Genomic DNA, 18395 nt, shown 5'->3' with positions numbered 1-18395 from the left:
TTTAGCCCGGCTCCAGGTCCTCGGAGCGCCAGGGCGCCGCCAGTGCGGGTGTAAACGTTAAATGTTAGCTATTTGTTCCGATGATTGGCATGGAAATCGACTCTTTCTTGTCTTCTTTTTTTCCTCCTTCTGCCTCTTTCCTTTCCTTTCTCTCTCTCCCCTCCGGATTCCCACAAATACTAATTCAACCAGTGGCTCCTCTAATCCGCCTTCCCTCCCGGCCCCGCCGCCACCCAAGTCAGAAGACTCCCGATTTGGGGAAAACTAACACAACAATAACAAGCCAGGCGAGGCAAGGGGCCACTTTTCTGGTTTCGCTCCACTTCTGGAGGCGACACTATTCAGTGCGACGGACTCCTCGTCTCCTTTTTCTTAGTCCCTTGTATCTTTTTTCTTTTCCTTTTAAAAAAAAATTTTTTTTTGACCTTTCATTTCTTTTAAACAGCGCTGGAGGGAATAAAGTGTTGGTGGCATATTAGAAATTCAGGAGGGCTGTGGTCTCTATTAACAGAGACAAACAGATGACCAGATAAGGGAGTCGCCTGGTTTCAAAACTTGCAGTTTCTGCTTGAAGGGAGCAACCCAACAGAGCATCTTACCCGGACCCTGACCCGGCAATGACCGGCTGCCCAGAAAGGGAGGAAGGGCCACACAGTTAAGGCTGGGTGCCAACGGCACTCCCCCAGCCCATCCATGTTCCAGATCTCAGCCCAATCCCCCCTACCCCACTCCCTAATTCTCTAAATAAACCCATTCATTCCAGACTCCCCATTTCCGAAGGCTCATCCTACCCCTCCCACCCCCTCCCCATCATAATTCTCCATTTCTCTTATTTGTCCTGTCACTACCTATACCTTCTGCCATCATAACCTTTTCAAACTCTGATTAGTGAGGCTTTATTCGCCTCACTCACCCTTTCCCCCGCACCCCTCTCTCCCCTTCTCCCTCCTTCTTAAAAGATTTTGGAGCTGAGAAGATAAGATATGCAATCCTCTATCGGGAATCCTGTAATATTAAAGATCAAACGTGGCATCAATGGAAGACCAAATGCAGAGAGAAACAAAAGGGGGAGGCTAGGAGATGCTCATCAGCTAATTACAGCTGCAAATATTATGCAAATTTATCTTGGCACAGAAATGGAGAAAGCGAGTTTAAGTGTGGAGATAATGCCGGAAAATTGAATGTTCATCTGGGCATGGGAATTGGCCCAGCAGGCTCCATTGGTCTGTTTCATCTAGGGAAGCACCGTTTTTATACTCCTATCAGATCATCTGCTCTTCACCGGTTGGGGCTGAGAAATTAATATTACTTATAATTGATACTTGAAATTCTTGGAGTGATGTGTCCTGAAGAGCAGGGAAAAGAGAGGAAAAGGGAGAGGGGGAAGGGATGAAAAGGAGGCGGGAAGGGAGAGAAAGAGAGGGGAAGGAGAGGCAAGTCCTACAATATTGGACCCAGAATTGGAACTAGACGTCTTTTAAGTCCACTGAACTAAGGCCAAAGTGAACAGAAAGAGAAAATATCCCAGAAAATCAGGTCTCTCTCTCTCGACCACCCCCTAAAACCTGAAATAGCTTTATAATCAAGATTCAAGCTTTTAAAATCTATAATGATTTGGCTGCCTACTTGGCTTGAGAGAGTGGGGGCAGGATCAGGAGTGGAGACTTGAACTCCAGATAGCTGGGAACCTACGGTGGTCTCAGGAGAGGCTGCAAGATGGGTAGAAGTGACCAAGTGGGACTCTTTGCAGATCTAAGCAGAGGGAGGAGAGTAGATCTGGCTCTATAGACCCTCACCCTTACTCCCGCCCCAAATGTTCCCCCATTTCCTCCATCTTTACCGGCCTGTATTCAACTTTCTTCAACTTACTCAAAAACTGCCTGGGAAATTATATTCCCAGGAAACAAACTCCATATCCTTACACGTCATAAGTTAATGTTCTTAAGCGTAGGGGAGGAAGGGAGATAATAGAAACTACAGTGAACAGAAAAGAATTCTTAAAAAAAGGATCAAGTCCTCCTTCCCCCTCCCAGTACAAAGTGTACTACAACCTAGAGCAAACGTAGAGAATGTCAGATGAGCATTATTCGGGTGCAAGCCATCCAATTACCAAGAAATTATGATCTGACGTCAGGAGGGACAATTGGAGAGCGAATATGTATGAATCGCCTTTCACTGGTTTGCATATTTGCAACGATTGTTTAATCCAAGCAACAAGAAAGTAATCAACAGGCACAAAAAGCTTAAAGAGCAAATTACCAGTGACTCCTGCCCCTTCTACTTCCTGAAGCCAGGAGGCGGCTAGTGCTGTCAGGGGTAGGGAGGGGACTACGGGTGTAGCCTTGGATTCTGAAATCCATCTTGAAAGAGGCAGAGAGGAAAGCCTGTTGCGTTTAGATGACTTTTGTTCCATGGTCTTTAGGGCAAAAGACAAAAGAAACAAAAATGCCAATTATTGTAACTAATTAACCATTAAATGAGATGTGTGTCCTCTTCTCTCTAACTCTAAAGGAGGGAAGCGATGAGGGTAGGTGGGTGGGGGCTCTGCGAGAACAGGCGGATCCACCCACCACTCTGCTCTGGGGGAGGGAAACCTGTACAATTCTGCATGTGTTAATAGACAAAGCCAGAGGAGCTGAATATATATAAAAATATATACACTTTAAAAAAGAGAGCAATGAATACCAAAGAGGAACCTGGAATTGATTTTTTTTTTTCTTGTGTACTTGGAATGGGGCTGGAGTGGGCAGCGGGCAGGGTGGGAGCTGTGTTGGGGCAGGAGATGGTGAGGAGAGAAGAAATCTCAGAAAAATTAACATTATTGGTATCTTTCTATATAAAGATGCAAATGGCATTTTATCTCAACTTGGCTCTGTGCTTTCGTCAGTGTTTATGATTAATTATCTCTTTTTTCATAAAAATAAATCATGTTAAAAATTGGGATCTTGGTGCTGGGGAGAAACTAAGCGCTGGTTTCAGGTCGATCTTGTTAATTTCAGCCTGAAATTGACACACTAATTAAAGAGCAGAGCGGTAAAGCACGAGCAGGCAAGATTATACCCAGCTTTTTTTTTTTTATCAGATCTACCTTATATTTTCCCAATTAAAAACTGCAAAAAGCAGTTTCATTGCCCCGGGATAAAAAATAAGGGCCCCCTTTCACAACGTTGGCCATCACTTTCTACCATCAGATTCATTGTGATGTATTAGATGCAATAAATTATCCCATGTAACAAAACATTGGGAGCTGAAAGGCAGATAATCTGGAAAGCGGAGATAAGGATTCATTATTCCAAATCATTATGAATACAACGTTGCCTCTGACTTCTTTCTTAATCAGCTCCTCTGATCCTGGATATGTGAGCAGTACAGATAAGGAAAGAGTCGTTTATAATTCTCCACCTCGTCTAATATTTTAAAATAAAGTCAGAGGCAAGAAAACGCCATAAAACACTGGTGAGCAGGCAAGCACCGAATGAAAAATCACTTCCATGTTATTATATCCACAGTAAGATTTAATTAAAATTCTCCACGTCCACGTGCTTTATTTTCAGATAGGATTTTTTCCCATCACGTAATAATTGATAGGAATTTGCAAACGGGGCTACTTATTTAGGGCGCCTGGGTGGAATAGGTCTGATTTTTTTTTTTTAATTTCCAGTCATTGCTTTGTGAAACTTTCATTTGAGACATCCATGGTTCCACACCACCCAGCGCCCCCCCCGCCCCCCCGCCCGGCAGTTTTGGTTAGAGAAACACAGGCAAAGTGCCAGACCAGAAACTTGAGTTTAATAAAAATGTTCTGTTAAAAAGAAAAAAAGAAAAAGAAAAATGAAAGAACTAGTGAACGACCCTAGAGGGCCGTTTACTCCCTCTCAACACCCCACCCACCCTGCACATTTCTAATAAAATAAATCTCAGTGAGTGTGCTTGAAAGATTGGAACTTTTAAACCAAGGCTAATCTGAGTGTGTGTTTTCGTCTGGCAGAGAGTGAACTTAGACGAACTAAGCCAATCTGAGGGTATATAAAGGACGGTAGAAAAATGGACAAGAGGAATGACACTGTAGACCAATGCACAGGAGAAAAAAATATTACCTGTGTTTTACGGAAAACAAATGGGATGTGGGAAACCCGGAAGAATAAATACATGGTCCCCCCACCCCGCCCCGAGCCCTGCTTAGAACAACTCTAAGTGGCGGCACATTCTTAGTAAGATTGGAGATTCTGCCAGCGATTATTTCTTCCTACGGGGTCTCCTTTTTCTTTATCCAACAGGTGAAGTTCCTATCTGCGCGGCCATCGCAGAGATCCAGGGACACAGTGTTTCTATTATTATCTGTTAGTCATTTACTGATCCATCTTCTACCTCACATGCCCAGCGACTTCCCTTTATAGTTAAAATCCAATCAAATGCCTTAGCTTGTGGGACTGAGGTCCGACGCACCACGGGATTGAAAGCAGTCGATGCTGGTGCCAATTAGGATGGCGTGATTCCCTCCAGGAAGAACCCAAACCCAGCTCAGTCCCCAGGCCCTGGAGCCTCAGAACAGTTCTCTCCATGGTTCAGCCTCTGAATCCAACCCGGGGAAGGAGGATCGCCTGTCCAGGGTGAAGGGATTAAAAGTCCGGTGGTTGGTGCTGGGGGCGGGGATGGGGAGAGTCAGGGGTGCAGGAACAGGTGAGCCGCACCTGAGTGTCCTCTATATGTGGTGGGGAGCTGGGTCCCTGCCTTCTGGCACTGGCGCTCCAGGCGCTTACCAAGCAAGGATTCCTCAATGAAAAGGCTCACTGGAGAGTCCTGAAACCTTGGGGGTGAAGTCACCCTCTCCCCCTCGGACTTGTTAGGACGGGGCAGCTCTGATCACCCTGGAATCCGTGGCCCCTCAGCGTTTAACATAGTCGCCCCCGAATAAGAGAGGGTCTTTTTTTGCTGTCTCTCACGCGCAAGTACACACACGCACACACACGCGCAGAGACCTGAACCACGAATCAGCGAGCCAGGGTGGTAGCTTTTAAAATTCAGAAAGCGACTTGTAGCTTCATAAAAGCAACGTCTTTACCGTGTGCATGGGCCGGTGTCCGCGAATCGAATAAATCTTTGGCCCGTCTGGCTAAGCGACCAGCGTCTTTCCTTCACTTTGTTTACTTCTCAGGACAAATTCTCTCCTTTCTTCACCCCCCTTCCCACCCACCGCCCCCCAGCAAATCTCCCCCAACCCTCCTGGAATAATTCGCTCCTGGACCCTAATTAGCAGCACTTTCCACCACTAAGTCCATCAAGATAACAAGAAATGCCCAGCTGGCATTTCTTCTCTGAATCTTGCCCCTGTCTGGCCATTAAATTCAAAATCAGTTATATTTTAATTAAGTCCTTTGGATTTTTTTTTTTTAAGCCCGAGTGTCTTTGGCAGTCGAATTTCCTTAAACTAAGCCTTCCTTTACTGAAGGTAGAATTGGGCGATGGGGGAGCGGTGTGCACGCGATCAGATTTCTCAGTCCTTTAACCAAAGAGTCACTTTAGACCCAGAGACAAGCAAGTGCCCGCGTCAGCAGAAAAGGAACGGGGACAGGGGCCGCCAGACCCGCCGGAACCGGGCGGAGGGTCGCGGGCGCGCGCTGGGGACAGAGTGGCGAGGGTGGGGGTGGGAGGGGTGGCGGAGAAGGAGCCGGCCTGGGGTTCCAGGGGGTGCAGGGCAGGATCCTGATTCTACGGGTAAAGGCTTTCAGGTTGGAGGTGACTCTGTGGTGGGGGAGGGAGGAGGGGGGAGGGATGGGAATCTCCAAAGGGCCCAGAAGCCGGAGGGCAGCTGGAGAAAGAGGCAAATGGCCCCACGGGCCTGGTGGACCGCGAGGCGGGGGTACTGCTAATATCCAGTTTAAGGAGACAGCTACCGCCATCTGGGTGATGGATGACCCCTCCTGGGCCCCGGGGTCCTACTCTCCACGAGGCAGCGAGCGAGGAGGAGCGAGGTGGCCTAGGGACCCCGAAGGGCCCGGAATCCCCGCGGCCCAACCCTTGGCGACCCTCCCGGCACAGCCCACAGCTCCCCGAGATGCGCCAGGGCAACAGGTTGGGGGAAGACTGTAAAAAGAGTGACCTCCTCCCCAGCGATCTCGAAACGCGCGGCCCTGCGGACTCTGCGCCCTGGCGCCGAAGAACTTGGCTCTGCCACTTGGTGGCGGAAGGCGGGGGCAGAGGGCAGCAGGGCAGAGGAGGGGCTGAGTCGGGACGCGAGGTGGACTTTGGGGCCTCCTCAGGGGCAGGGAGACCCCCTTTCCTCTCCTGGCCAGGTCGGCAAACGATATAAGCCCCTTTCTCCAGCGGCTCTCGGCTTAAACCTGGACCCGGAGGATGCCGAGCGGGGCGCAAAGCCGTCGGTGCTGTGTCTGAGTTCAGGGGCCTTGAGCGGCTGCAGGCAGGCGGGGCTCCAGGGCGGGGGCAGCAGCCCATCCCCGATCGGGATGCCCGCCACCTGGGCAGCGCTGGGTACCTGCTCTCCTCGACCCTCCCCCACTTCCCTCCGCGTCGCCGCCCCACCTCTGCCCTCTCACTCTGACCCTGCTGACCAATGGCCTCGTCCTCCCCCCAAGGGACAACCACCCCTGAACGCTTGGCACCGTCAAATTGGGCCACTCCTTCCTACCGAACTGGTTCCAGCACAAGAAACTTGTTGACTTCCTGGCCCAGCGTTGGACACATTTTATTTCTCCCCGAAGATTGATTTATTTTTAAAGTCAGTCTCCATATTCTTATTGTATAAATATTGTGAAGGGAAAACTCTACCTGTCAAAACAAATGGATGCTGACCTTTCTACCCCAATGTTTATGGAGTTTCATTTTACTCTTGCCAAATTTATTCATGGCAGAGTCCCTCCTTGAATTATTTTGACCTCCCACCAGCAGAAGTAGGGATGGTACAGGAGAGGGGGGTTTCGAAGGGGAGGGCTGGAGTTTGTTGGGTCCAGTGGGTAGACTAATACGATCATTTTCTTTCTGACATTTTATCTTCAGAGTGACCTCTGATTCTTGCTCCCTTATCTCGCTCTCCTAGAAGGTTAATTTCCCCTAGAAGTCTTCTTGAAAGAGCTTGGGAACCCTAGAGAGCCCATCCCCAAACCTCTACTTAGTGGGTGCACAGGTATCGCTACCTCCAAATGTTTTTATGGTGACCATGAGGAGAGCCAAAGAGTAGCAAGCAAGCCCAGAGCTGTCACTGGCCACCCTACTTTTCCTTTCACTGGCCAGCTGTGGCTGCAAGTACCGGAAGGTAGCGTGTATTCATTTTTGAAGCGTCAGCATATACAGAAACGGGTGGAACAGTCAGATGGGGGGGAGGACCTGAGGGGCAGAGACCCTGCTAATGGTGGCCGAGAGTTTTACTTCTAGATGCTCCCACTGGGTCCCCACTTCCTCCCAAAATGGGAGGGAAACTCTGCAAAAGCTTTTATATCTATGGTAGCTAATGACCCAGTCAACATTACTGGTGACATTTATAGTGTTAATTCCAGCCCTGCTAGAGACAGTGGACTTTGTAGGTGCCACGGGGCTTGGTCACATTTCAGGCAGTCTTTCCCCATCCCTCAACTCTGCCAGTGCCACACACTCCTGATGTGCGGTTTGCCTGTTTGCAAAAAGGGGTGAAATTCATTCCTCCCTCAGTCTTCCTCCCTCCCTCCCTCCCTCCCTTTCCCTCTTCGCAACCCGGAAGAGCTCCGTTCTCTACAGTGTGCAGAAGGCGGGGGAGGGTGTTCCTAGGAAGGATGCACATCACCCAGGTTTTACTTCTCGCTGGAAGCCCGCGTGAGATGCCGTAAGCAGCTGGGGCGGTGAGGACCGCAGCGGCGACAACAGTGGCGAAATCTGCCTGTCATTTCTGCCTTCAGACCTCCAGCAAGTCAGGAAAAAATAAAAAACAGCTGGCCGCCGAGAGCAGGCTACCCAGGTCAGTGAATATCACTATCGTCTGTCTCTAACTCTGCAATGGCTTTCCCTGCTCCACGTGGAGAGAATTAAGAGGAGGTCTCCACTCCAGAGAGACAGCTGCCCCTGGAAGAAAGTGAACTAGACCCCAGTCCTTATTGTTCTTTCTGGTCCCTGGAAATCTTTGGCTTTCTGCAATGACCTTGGGCGCGCGTGGTGTGTGCATGTGTGTGTGTCCTTGTTTGGAGGAAAGAGCCAGTAGAACTAGGCATGCAAAGAAAAACTAAACAGAAAAATAAGAGATGGTGGGAATGCTTGGGAAGGGCTGGACATACATTTTCCACTTCAGGGAGAGCAGAGGGTTGGGGAATAGAACCAGTTTGAAGGAGCATCTCAGCCTTCTCCCCAAGGTGGCTGCAGGGTCCAGTGTCAATTTCATGTTTATTTCCCTCTGCCTACAAGTGACTGTTTAGGCTCATTGTCTCTGCATATAATTAAAGAAACAGCTGTGCACTGTGGGTTGAAAGTTGGAGCCCAGATGTGTGGGCATCTGGCATCCCTTGGGGAGCTGGTGGCTGGCAGGCGCCTTTGCTTCCAGGAGCACCCTGAGGTGGGTGAGAAAACCACAGCCTGGGAGGGAGGGTGTCCAGGGTCCTGGGGAGTGGGAGGGGGAGAGGAAACAAGAACTCTACTTTCTCCCGGGACATTGGACCAACAGACCTCCAAGAAGTCACTCAATCAGAAGCAGTTCCCAACAAAGACAGATAACGTTAAAATGCAAGGGAAGTTGAGTGACTCTGAGTAGGAGAGTTGTTTTTATTCACCTTTCCTTCCTCTCAGACACCGTAGGGTGCTTTGAGGAAGTGGACACGGGTGAGTCTGTCCAGGGCAGGGGACGCAAAGGAGTCTAACCTGGAGGATCTCTCCTCTGCTTGAGTTCCCAGTTCACCTGTGCTTTTCTCTTCCTCTGTCACCCACATTCACCAGGGCACTGGGGTTGTGGGGGGAGAATGAAGTTTAAAGGGACAGATAATAATAAAGTAACATTTGCAGCCCTCCCATCCCTTAGCGGCTGTGGTAGAAAAGGGGTGCGTGTGTGGAGGGGGGCTGTTGGTTGTGTGACAGGCTTGGGGCAGGGGGTCCCAGTCAGGCTGGTAGAGTCAATCGAGATGGAGTCCTGGATAGGAGATGCTTGCAGGGCCCCAGTGGCTGGTTGTGAGGAGGGGGCTTACCATTAAACCTTTAAAATGTGTGATTCTGAGGGAAGGACTTGCTGCCCATTTGAATCTGGGGTGGGATACGGCATCCAGGTCAGACAAACCAAGACCCAGGTGGGTGCAGACCCAGGGTCTTAGGGGCTCCCATATCGACTTTGCCTGGGACTGGGCAGGAGGCCCAGCTCCCAGCAGTTGCCCTGCCAGGCCTCAAGTTCCTGGCTGGAGAAGGCAGCTGGGGTCTGAGGAGCCGGGTGAGTGGTGCACCCTACACAAGCCCCGCACCCCACGGCCCCCCTCCCTTCTACACAGAATCTCCACCCACCCCGCCCTCCCCCCCACCCCCACGAATCAGGATCAGGGTTGGTCTTCCCTGCCAAAAGCCCGGAGACAGAGGAAGCTGCATTTTGCTTTATTTGTTATGTTCATCCTGCCTTTTTGCCAAGGATACAGGAGGTGGGGGTGAGTCGGGGGATGCAGTGAAGGGGTGGGAGTGGGCACCCCTGGGTGGACGCCCAGCAGCGCAGGGCCACCCTGAGAGGCCTGGGAAAAGAGCAGGTACGCGGGAGCCGGGTGGCTGAGGACCCCTCTTCTGGAGGTTAAGGCAGTTTGCGCCAGGAACCGCGGGAGGTAGCAGGGAATGAGAGATGCAGATGAGGTAGTGGGGGCAGAGTCCGAAGGCCCAGTGCTCTCCGGCAGCCGGTTATTCTAACCATTTCGGCTGCGCTCAGGTGTGGTCTCCTTCTCGGTGTTCCAGCCCTTTCGCACAGAAAAGTGCATTCCTTTTGTGGTGTGTCTTTGTGTGCGGACCAAATATTTCCGATCACCTCTTTTTCTTAATGGTGGGAGTAACCAAGTGAGCGGGCCAAGAAAGCCCCGGATCTGGAGTACGAACCCCACTTTTTGTTCCTGGCCGCTGGGCAGCCGGGACTAGAGGTGGTGAGGGGGTGCGGCGGTTGGAAGGAGGAGAAAGAAACGTGGCCCAGGGCGCTCGAGCGGAGCACTCCCTGGGTGTCCGTCGCTGCGGGTGTGCAGACACACGTGTGTGGTTGTTGTTTGGTTTTATATAACAAATTGCTCCGGGTCCGCGAGGTGGCAGGCGGCGGAGAGCCGAGCGCGAGCCGGGGCCGCCGGGGAGAGGCGGCGGCCGGGCGCAGTCCTGGCGAGAGGGAAGGGCGGAGGGTGGGCGCCTCGGAGCCGGGCAGATCTACAGATTTTACCGCGCTCTCCGGCGTGTCCAGAGGAAGACACGAACACTTCGCGCCTCTGCTGTCTGCTGGTCGGAACGTAATTACCTCCCCCCATTTCCCTCTCCCGGTCGTGAAGTCCCCTGCCCTCGAAGCTGTCATTGTCCAGCAATCGACACCCCAATTTTTCAGGCTAGAGAAGTAAAAACACAGTAGCCCCAAAAGAAAGCCCTCCTTCTCCTGAAATGCCAAAATGAAGTGGCCGGCAGAGAGTCGGCCGCGGCGAGCGCTGGGGCTCGGGGCTGGCCAGGGGCCTCTAGAGATGCGCGGCGGTGAGGCGGCGGGCGACAAACCGGGGGCGCTGGGAGGCTAGGGGAGAGTGGAACCGGTGCCCCACGTGCACCCCTTCTGCCCCCAAAACGCGAGGGCCTGTTGTTCACGTGGGTGAATCCCGCACTGCTGACTCCTTTCCTGGCTGCGGTGGCCGCTCCCTTCCCTGGGCGTCCCGGAGGCTTCAGCGGTGCGGCCTGAGGCACCCCCAGGACGAGAGACTGGGGTGAGGCGCCGCTAGCCGCTTCCTACGACAGTGGTGCCGCTGGGGCGGGACAGACGGCCTGTGGCCGCGGAGACGCCGCGGGGACCCGCTGGAGCACCTCCATCCCTTCCCTTCTCTCGCGGCTCCACCTGTCCCCCAGGCCCCCAAAACCAGGAGGGAGGGAGAGCTCGGAGGGGCCCCCTTCCTCCAGGGTGACTCGCATTCCTTTCAACTGGCCCTCAAGGGGAAATCTTTCTCCCCTATCCAACCCCGGGGCTCCCCCCATGGCCAACCCTCTGACATGTGCATTGTTAAACTCGAAAACAGAAATCCCCTGTCGTCTCCCTCCCCCTCCCCCTTTCCGCTACACCCTTACCTACCCAGTTTTTATCTCGCTACCATCAGGGTTTTTCTCTACGGGGGAGAAAAGGGTATCGGCAGAGGGAGGGCCAGGATCCCTTGAAGCTGGAGGGCCCGGCCGGGCGGTAGGGGCAGATTGGGAGGGGGTAATCTCCGAGGGCATCTCCTCTCCGACGTCTCTCGCTGCTCCTCCTGGCCCGAGCGGGTTTCCTTCCGAGTTTTAACCGGTGATAGATGAATAAGCGGAAAAAAAAAAAAAAAAGTAAATCAAACCACATACCACCCCCAAAGTGCTGGCTCATTTTCCAGGGCAGGTAGACCCTGGGCCTGGGCGGGTGGGCGTGGGAGCCGGGAGGGTCTGGGCGCGTGCCGAGAGCGCTTTTCGCCCGAGTTCCCGCGGGTTTCCCCCTTGTCGTTTCCACCTATAGCATCTTCCCTTTGCCTGTGAATTTTGGGGTCCCCTTTATTCTGCGTCCCCCCCCCCAAGTTCCCTGCTCGCTGTATTTCCTTTGAACAGAACAGTCAGCACTGCCCACTTCTCTCTCCTCAGCTTGTGATTCCGCTCTCCACTTTCTGCATTTCAGCTCATGCGGGAAAGAGAAAGGGGGCTTGGGTGGGAACTGCAGAGATAGCGTAGAATGTGCGTGTAGCCTGCGCTGTCCCAGGACGCCGCGCCCGAGCGGGCTCCCCCGCCGTTTCGCTCGCGCAGCCGGGGCCTGGCGGTGGCGCCTCCGGCCGTGTCCCCGGCGTAACCCTCTCGCCCGGCTGCCGGCGAGCTGTTTATACAGCTTTACCTGTGCTATTCTCGTATCCAGTAAAAATCCTCGCCCGGCCACGGTAACATAATCCGAGGGCCGAGGCAGAGGAGGGGGTAGCGAGGCTGGCTCGGTGGAGAGGGAGGTGTGTACGCGCCAGAAGGGGGTTCTCTCCTTTGCCCCTCCTCCCCCAATGGGAAAGGAAATTGGGACAGTTCGGGTGATCGAGGTGGGGGACCCAGGGCTAAGGAGGAAGGAGGCCGGTTTCCACGTCCCTGTTCTCTCTGCTTTTCTTCCTCTAACAGGCACTGGGGACCCGCGCGGTGGCCGCAGCTCGGACGCGTGCTGCCTGCAGGCGCGGCGGTTCCGGGGGCGCCCCTCAGGGCTAGCGAGGCCCAGGACGGGTTTCCCCCCGTCCAGGACCAGGACCAGGACCAGGACCAGGACCTGGTTGCCCTCACCCCGCTTTCAGCTTGCCTCTTGAGACCTCCCACACCTAAGACAAAACCGGCAAGGCAGGGATCCGACACTTAACCAGGTCTTCCTTTCCGGGCCAGCCACTTCTTCCAGAGCGCCCTAGTCCCGGCCGCAGCCGGCGCATGGAATCGAATTAAACGCCTCTTGGCGCTTATTGTCTCTCGCTAATTGCTCCAACAATGGCCACTATAAAAATGGAGACATCCAATTAAAGGCCCCGCCGGGCCGCGCTCGGCTCCCGGAGAGGAACTGGCTGCCGGCCTGAGGCTTGCAGACCGCCCGCGCGCGAACCGGGCTGGTGCGGGGCGCCGGCGCCGGCCTCGGCACCTCTGGCCTCCACTTCCTCCCCAGACGCACAGCGACCGCGACCGGTTCACACCATTTTTATTGACCGATCGCAGCCAAGGAAGATTGATCGGGCTGGAATGGGAAGGGACTTCTCCTCCTCCAGCCCCAGCTCGCCAGAGCCTCGGGGCCGCGCTCCAATTTCTGGCCTTTGCTGTGGCTCTGCGCCCTCCCCGCCCCCAGCCCCGCAGGTCCCTGGCTTCACTTCTGTCTGTAACTGCGCGGCCGGGTCCGCCCAGGCCGGCGCCGCGGCTCCGGTGGGAGGGACGCGGCGGCGCGGCCCGGCTCCGCTTCTTTCTCCCGCCTGCAAATATTTGCTGCCTCTCTGGAAATCCGACTATTTCGCGCGCGCTCCGCTTGCAAAGTCCTTAAGTAAACACGCTCAAATGACCGCCCCAGGCGGCCGAGGCACGCTCTCTCCCCCTGCGCGGGATTAGTAACTTTATGACTTCGACCCCGAGGTTCGGCTTTTCTGGTTACCCTCGGCGGGCAGCGCGCGGGCGCCCGGGGCCGCTCTCCCGGCACCTCGGCCCCGCGGAGCTCGCCTGGACGCGCCTGTCGCCAGGCTCGGGTGGGTGACGCTGGCCGCGTGGATCTCCGCTCTCTGGGTCCTGAGACCCCAGGGGTGAGCCTGGGGGTACGCTCCTCCCCTCTGCACCGCGGGCTCCGGTTCCTTTGCGGGACTGGGTTCCCCACTTGCATCCGAAGAGAGCTTCTGAGCTCCGGGGAGGGCGGGTGGGAGGGACCTGAACAGGGGGGCATGTGTTTGGGGTGTGTGTGTGTGGGTCCCAGCTTACCCCAACCCAGGAGAGAAAGTAAGGCTCCATTTCTTACCCTTTCCCCAAGAGGGCACACACACCCCGCTCAACGTGACGCCTGAAGCAGCCACCTCGAGGCCTGGCGTTTCAGATAGGCCAACCCGCTCCCGCCGCCCCACGCACAGCCCAGGTACCAGCTCCGGGCGGCGGGGGATGGGCGGTGGCTGCGCTGTCGCCTGCTCGGCTCCGGGATGCTTGCCCCCAGGGTCCCAGGCATCCAGACCTCGGCCAGCCCCTTACCCTGGTGAGGGAGGCCTCGCGCTCTGCAGGAGCCCGGGGCCCTGCAGCGGTGGTGGTGGTGGTGGCGGCGGCGGCGGCGGCGGCGGCGGCAGCATCCTCCCAGGTCTCCACCTCTCTTCCTCCACCGGAGCTCCGCCGTCCGCTCTCGGGGAGAAGAGGGGACTCGCTAGACCAGGCCCGGCCCGGGGTCCTGGCTAGGGGTGCCTTCAGGTCTGTAGGAGGGCGCTGAGGCATCTCCACAGGAGGCCAGGATTAGCTTTGCGAGCTAAGGCTGAGGGGGGCTCAGGACCACCTTTCCCCCCTTTCGCCGGGCCTCGAGCCCCCTCCCCTCCCCCGCCCTCCTTCGGAGGAGGAAGCCCGGCCTGCATTCGCCGGCGAGGCGGGTCAGGCCGGCGCCTGGCCTGGCCCAGACCCCCGCAGCCAGGCTCTCCGCCTCAGGCCACGCGCCGCAGCCTCTCTCCGGCCTGGCTCCCTTCCCCCTTCCTTCCCCCTGGGTCCCGGGGCCGACCTCGGCCCTCCCTCCCCAGTATCCCCCTCCTCTCCTTTTCCCTCCCCCCCTGCTCTGTGCTCCTGGCTCTGGGGCTGGGCCCGTGACGTCAAACCCAGTGTGGCGTCGGCGAGACTGGCCGGCGCGGGCCATCAAAAGAGCAACGTCCTCTTTCCCAATTACCCACTGTCAGTCCGGGAACAGGGGCGGACCGGCTGGGAATTAAATGTTAAATACCCCCTACAGGCTGGCTCTATTACACGGGGCATCTAGCCACAGCCCCCCCACGCTTCCCTGCCACTTCCAAACCACCCAGACCAAGAGGGGCTTCAAGATCTTTTATTTTTCCAAGGGTTGGGGGTGAATCTTGAGCTTACTGCAGCCTGACTCGGCGCTTGCGATTTAATTAAAATGAATAATGCCCCCCCCCCAAAAAAGTTTTGTCTGTTATCAGAGAGGCGCCGCTACACCGGGAGGCCTCCTTCTCATAGATATTTTTCTCTTTGTCTTTTAAAATCGGTCTTAGCCTCGGGAGTTAACATTTTCAAGTCCTGGCGTCAGCAGTTTCTCTCTCGGAGGATGGGTCCCTTTTACTTCCCGGGCTTTCAGTTCTCGGCGTAGAGGACCAAAGAGCTACGTTTGGGATTTTCCGCGTGGCTTTGAACTGGGGTCCGGCTAGTGTTGCCTGGTCTTAGACCGACGCGCAAAGATGCTCTTTTCATTTATTTCGCCTCTGCTGCCATCCTTAATCTTAATCTCGGGGATTTTAGCAAAAATGTGTATGCGTTCGTCTGTCCTTGTTTATGGAGCGGTTTCCGGTGAATGTTAGAAACTAAATAATTAAAAGGTTTGCAGAGCGCCGTGAGCAGGAGGAGAGGCTGGCAGCTTGACTGGCCCTAGAGAGACGTGGTCGGAATGAAGGAAAATCGATGCTCTTTTACTGGGCCGCCCTAATAAACAAGGACTAAATGGGCTCAGGAGAAACATGGGGGAGGGGGGTTAATTTAGGGATTTTCTTCCTGTTCCGTATCTAGAAATTCAACCCTGGTTTCTAACGAACATAAGATTTAAGAAGACGGAGACTCAAGAGAAGCTCCAATTCCAAGTTGGGAAAACCCACGTTTCCACCATTTATTCCAAATAAAATTTACTAGTCTTTCTACGAGAATTGTATATTAAAGCAGGACACACACCCCACACCAAGTAAGGCTGAGTGTTGATGTTTTTCCTTCACCGCACGAAAAGAATCCTCCAGAACTTACTTTTAGGAACGGTCTCTTCTATGTCGACTTTTTTGTGTGTGTATTTGTAGGGAATTTTTATGGGGCAGAGAAGCGAAGAGGGAATAATGCCTTCAAATAAAACCCCAAATCAAGCTCTTAGTACCGTCCGTGGGAAAGCCTGCGGGAGAACCCACACTCTGTCCTCGCACACATTGCCCTGGGGTGAGCCACGGGTGGAACCTGAGTCTTCGCTTCCCGCCTATCTCTTGCACACCCGGGCCGCGTTCAGGGGCCAGCCGGCTGCAGGAGCCTGAGCGCCGCTAGGGGATGCAGTGGCTCAAAGCACCGAGAGAGGCCGGGGAGGTTGGAGCCCGCGGGGCCGACCAATCGCGGCCCGGCCGCAGCCTCGCGCGCTGATTGGCCCCTTCCCGGCCACGCCCCGTACGCCCCGCCCCCCCTCGCGGGCCGTGTCTGAGACCCGCTCCCTCCGCTCAGGGCTGCGGGGTCTGACCCGGCCAGTCCCGCGTTCTGCGGGACCCGGGAGAGGCCGCCGCTGCCCTGCCCGGCGGCCGGGGTGGGGGTCGGAGGAGGGGGCTGGGGAAAAACGCCGGGAGCGGGAGTTAAGTAGGGCCCTGGGCGGGGAGAAGGGAAAAAGTTGGGTAACCGGAGTGAAGACCCGAGCGCTTTTCTCCCCACCCGCTCTCTCTGTGCTGGGGGAGACAGAGCCTCTCGCCCCCTCTCCTTTTCATCCATCACTATTGTCACTCAAGTCAAAAAGCACACATTGATTACAAATATTAGGTCTGGAAAGGACAGCTGCAACAGCTGAAACATTCGAGAGGCTTATTAACGCAAGAGGCTGGGAGAATGTTGACCACGACCACCAAAGTATCACCGACATTTCAATCAAAGACAGATTTTTTTTTTTTTTTTTGCCCAATTTCTCAATCCCTTAGGTGAGAGAGGCACATCTCCAAGTACTATGACATTACATTTTTTTTTCCTGATCACTTTTACTTGCACAGAGACCCCACATCAATAAACTACCCCATACCCTGGATTGAATGCAAAAAATGTTTGCTCATTTTTAAAGTCTGAAAAAGAAAGGCCGCCTGTAGAAATAAACTTTATGAATGGGGCAGGCCGGTTTCCTCGGCACGGAATAACCTACCGAGCCGGAATGAATTGGCAGGAGCTGGAGCCACATTTAAAGGGCCAGAGCGCGAATTCCCTCCGGCCCGCCCCCTCCGCCCCGAACCCGGGTGCGCCTCGCCCACCCGCCCCGCCGCCCCTCCGCCCTGGCCGCCCTCCGCGGCGCCCCTTTCCGGTCAGTGGAGGGGCGGGAGGAGAGGCGGGGGTGGGGGGGGCGGTGAAGTCCTGAGCGGGTTTGGGTTGCAGTTTCCTTGTGCTGGTGATCCTGTCCCCTCCTCGCCAGAGCCAGGCTCCTCCCCCGTCGGCGCGGATGACACTAGAACCTCCTTAAGTTCCGTCGCGCCACAGCTGTCTGCGAACACTGAGCTGCCTGGCGCCGTCTTGATACTTTCAGAAAGAATGCATTCCCTGTAAAAAAAAAAAAAATACTGAGAGAGGGAGAGAGAGAGAGAGAGAGGAAAAAAGAGAGAGACGGAGAGAGCGCGAGACAGAGCGAGCCACGCAATCTGACCGGGCAGTTTCTGCTCTCCCAGGTCACACGCCTCCTCCTCCTCCTCTCTGCTCCTCGCTACCCAGGTTGGTACTGGCGACTTTTTTTTTTTTTTTTTTAAGTTTGATTTGTTTTCTCTCTCCATTTGGGAGGACTTTAAAACATTGAAAACTCAACCCTCCTCTTTTGGAGAGTTTCTGGAGGCTGGAAAGTAGGTCCTGGGACCTGGGTCCCTGGAGGGAGGGAGTTGTCGTCCAAGTTGGAACCGCTCAGTCAGTCCCGGGTTCCCGGGAGAGCCGGGCTGCTGGGGATGTATTTGGGAGTCATTCAGTCCCCCGCTGCCTCCCGGTTTTCCGACCTCCGGAGGGGGCGTGCACGTGTGCGCGCGTGTGTGCGTCGTGTGTGCGTGTCCCGGGGGCGCGGGCGCGGGGCCGGGCGGCTCGGGGGGAGGTGGTGCCACTTCATAAACTCAGGTGCTAAGTACTTAGGACCTCATCCAGGTCTCCCCTTCTCTCCTTTGCAGGTGACCCGGGAGAGACTCAGTCTTGGAGCCGCCGAGTAGCCCCCGGTGCAGAGGAGCCTCACTTGCAGAATTCCAGCCAGTCTTCGCCCCCCTTTTACAATTTGGTCCCCCTTTATACTCCCATACGTAATTTTTGGAATTTCTTTTTTCTTTCTCTTCTTTTCGCTAAACTACCCCGCAAAGATTAAAAAAAAAAAAATCTCATTTGCTCACTTTTCCTTCCTAGCTTTCCCATTTCCCAACTAAAAACAAATCTTTAAACGACCCCCACCCCTCCGACGGCAGGAGCACCTGCAGAGCCTCGTAGCCCCCGACCTCCCAGCCCGACCGCCCTCCCTCTCAGCACGCGGGTTCCGGGCCCGGCGAGAGGGCGAGAGCGCAGCCGGGGCCATGGAGGTGACGGCGGACCAGCCGCGCTGGGTGAGCCACCACCACCCCGCGGTCCTCAACGGGCAGCATCCGGACACGCACCACCCGGGCCTCGGCCACTCCTACATGGACCCGGCGCAGTACCCCCTGCCGGAGGAGGTGGATGTACTTTTTAACATTGACGGTCAAGGCAACCACGTCCCGTCCTACTATGGAAACTCGGTGAGGGCCACCGTGCAGAGGTACCCTCCGACCCACCACGGTGAGTCCGCCCCGGGTGCGGGGACCTCCGTCCGA

The 18395-nt window shown here is 55.1% G+C and overlaps 2 protein-coding genes across 7 annotated transcripts in view; one reads left to right on the top strand and one right to left on the bottom strand.

The window, feature by feature from the left end:
• The first annotated feature begins 7746 nt into the window (after positions 1-7746).
• Positions 7747-18395, top strand: part of GATA3 (GATA binding protein 3) — a 30256-nt gene continuing 19607 nt past the window's right edge. For 2 of the 3 annotated variants that reach the window (XM_057544221.1, XM_057544220.1), the window contains exons 1-2: positions 17039-17292; positions 17730-18360. In XM_057544221.1, coding sequence (XP_057400204.1) covers positions 18120-18360 — 241 coding nt within the window. In that variant the 5' untranslated portion in view covers positions 17039-17292; positions 17730-18119. Of the gene's footprint in view, positions 7946-17038; positions 17293-17729; positions 18361-18395 lie in introns of those variants that run through there. The other variant, XM_007167421.3, reaches the window with a different exon arrangement.
• LOC130707704 (sterile alpha motif domain-containing protein 1-like) lies at positions 9545-14307 on the bottom strand. Of its 4 annotated transcripts, none has more exons than XM_057544222.1 (4): positions 13855-14307; positions 13277-13542; positions 11240-11429; positions 9545-11008 (listed from the first exon to the last, which is right to left on the bottom strand). In XM_057544222.1, exons 1-4 carry the CDS (start codon positions 13947-13949, stop codon positions 10903-10905), a joined length of 657 nt encoding a protein of 218 aa, XP_057400205.1. In that variant the 5' UTR covers positions 13950-14307; the 3' UTR covers positions 9545-10902. The 4 variants fall into 4 exon arrangements, 3 of the variants coding, with proteins under 3 accessions (XP_057400205.1, XP_057400206.1, XP_057400207.1); XM_057544223.1 differs by having other exon boundaries at positions 9545-10919; XM_057544224.1 differs by having other exon boundaries at positions 9545-10851.

The sequence above is a fragment of the Balaenoptera acutorostrata genome, chromosome 3 (genome assembly GCF_949987535.1).
Source record: "Balaenoptera acutorostrata chromosome 3, mBalAcu1.1, whole genome shotgun sequence".
NCBI lineage: Eukaryota > Metazoa > Chordata > Mammalia > Artiodactyla > Balaenopteridae > Balaenoptera > Balaenoptera acutorostrata.
The sequence above is the reverse complement of the archived record's forward strand: the minus strand, read 5'-3'. Positions and strand labels throughout refer to the sequence as shown.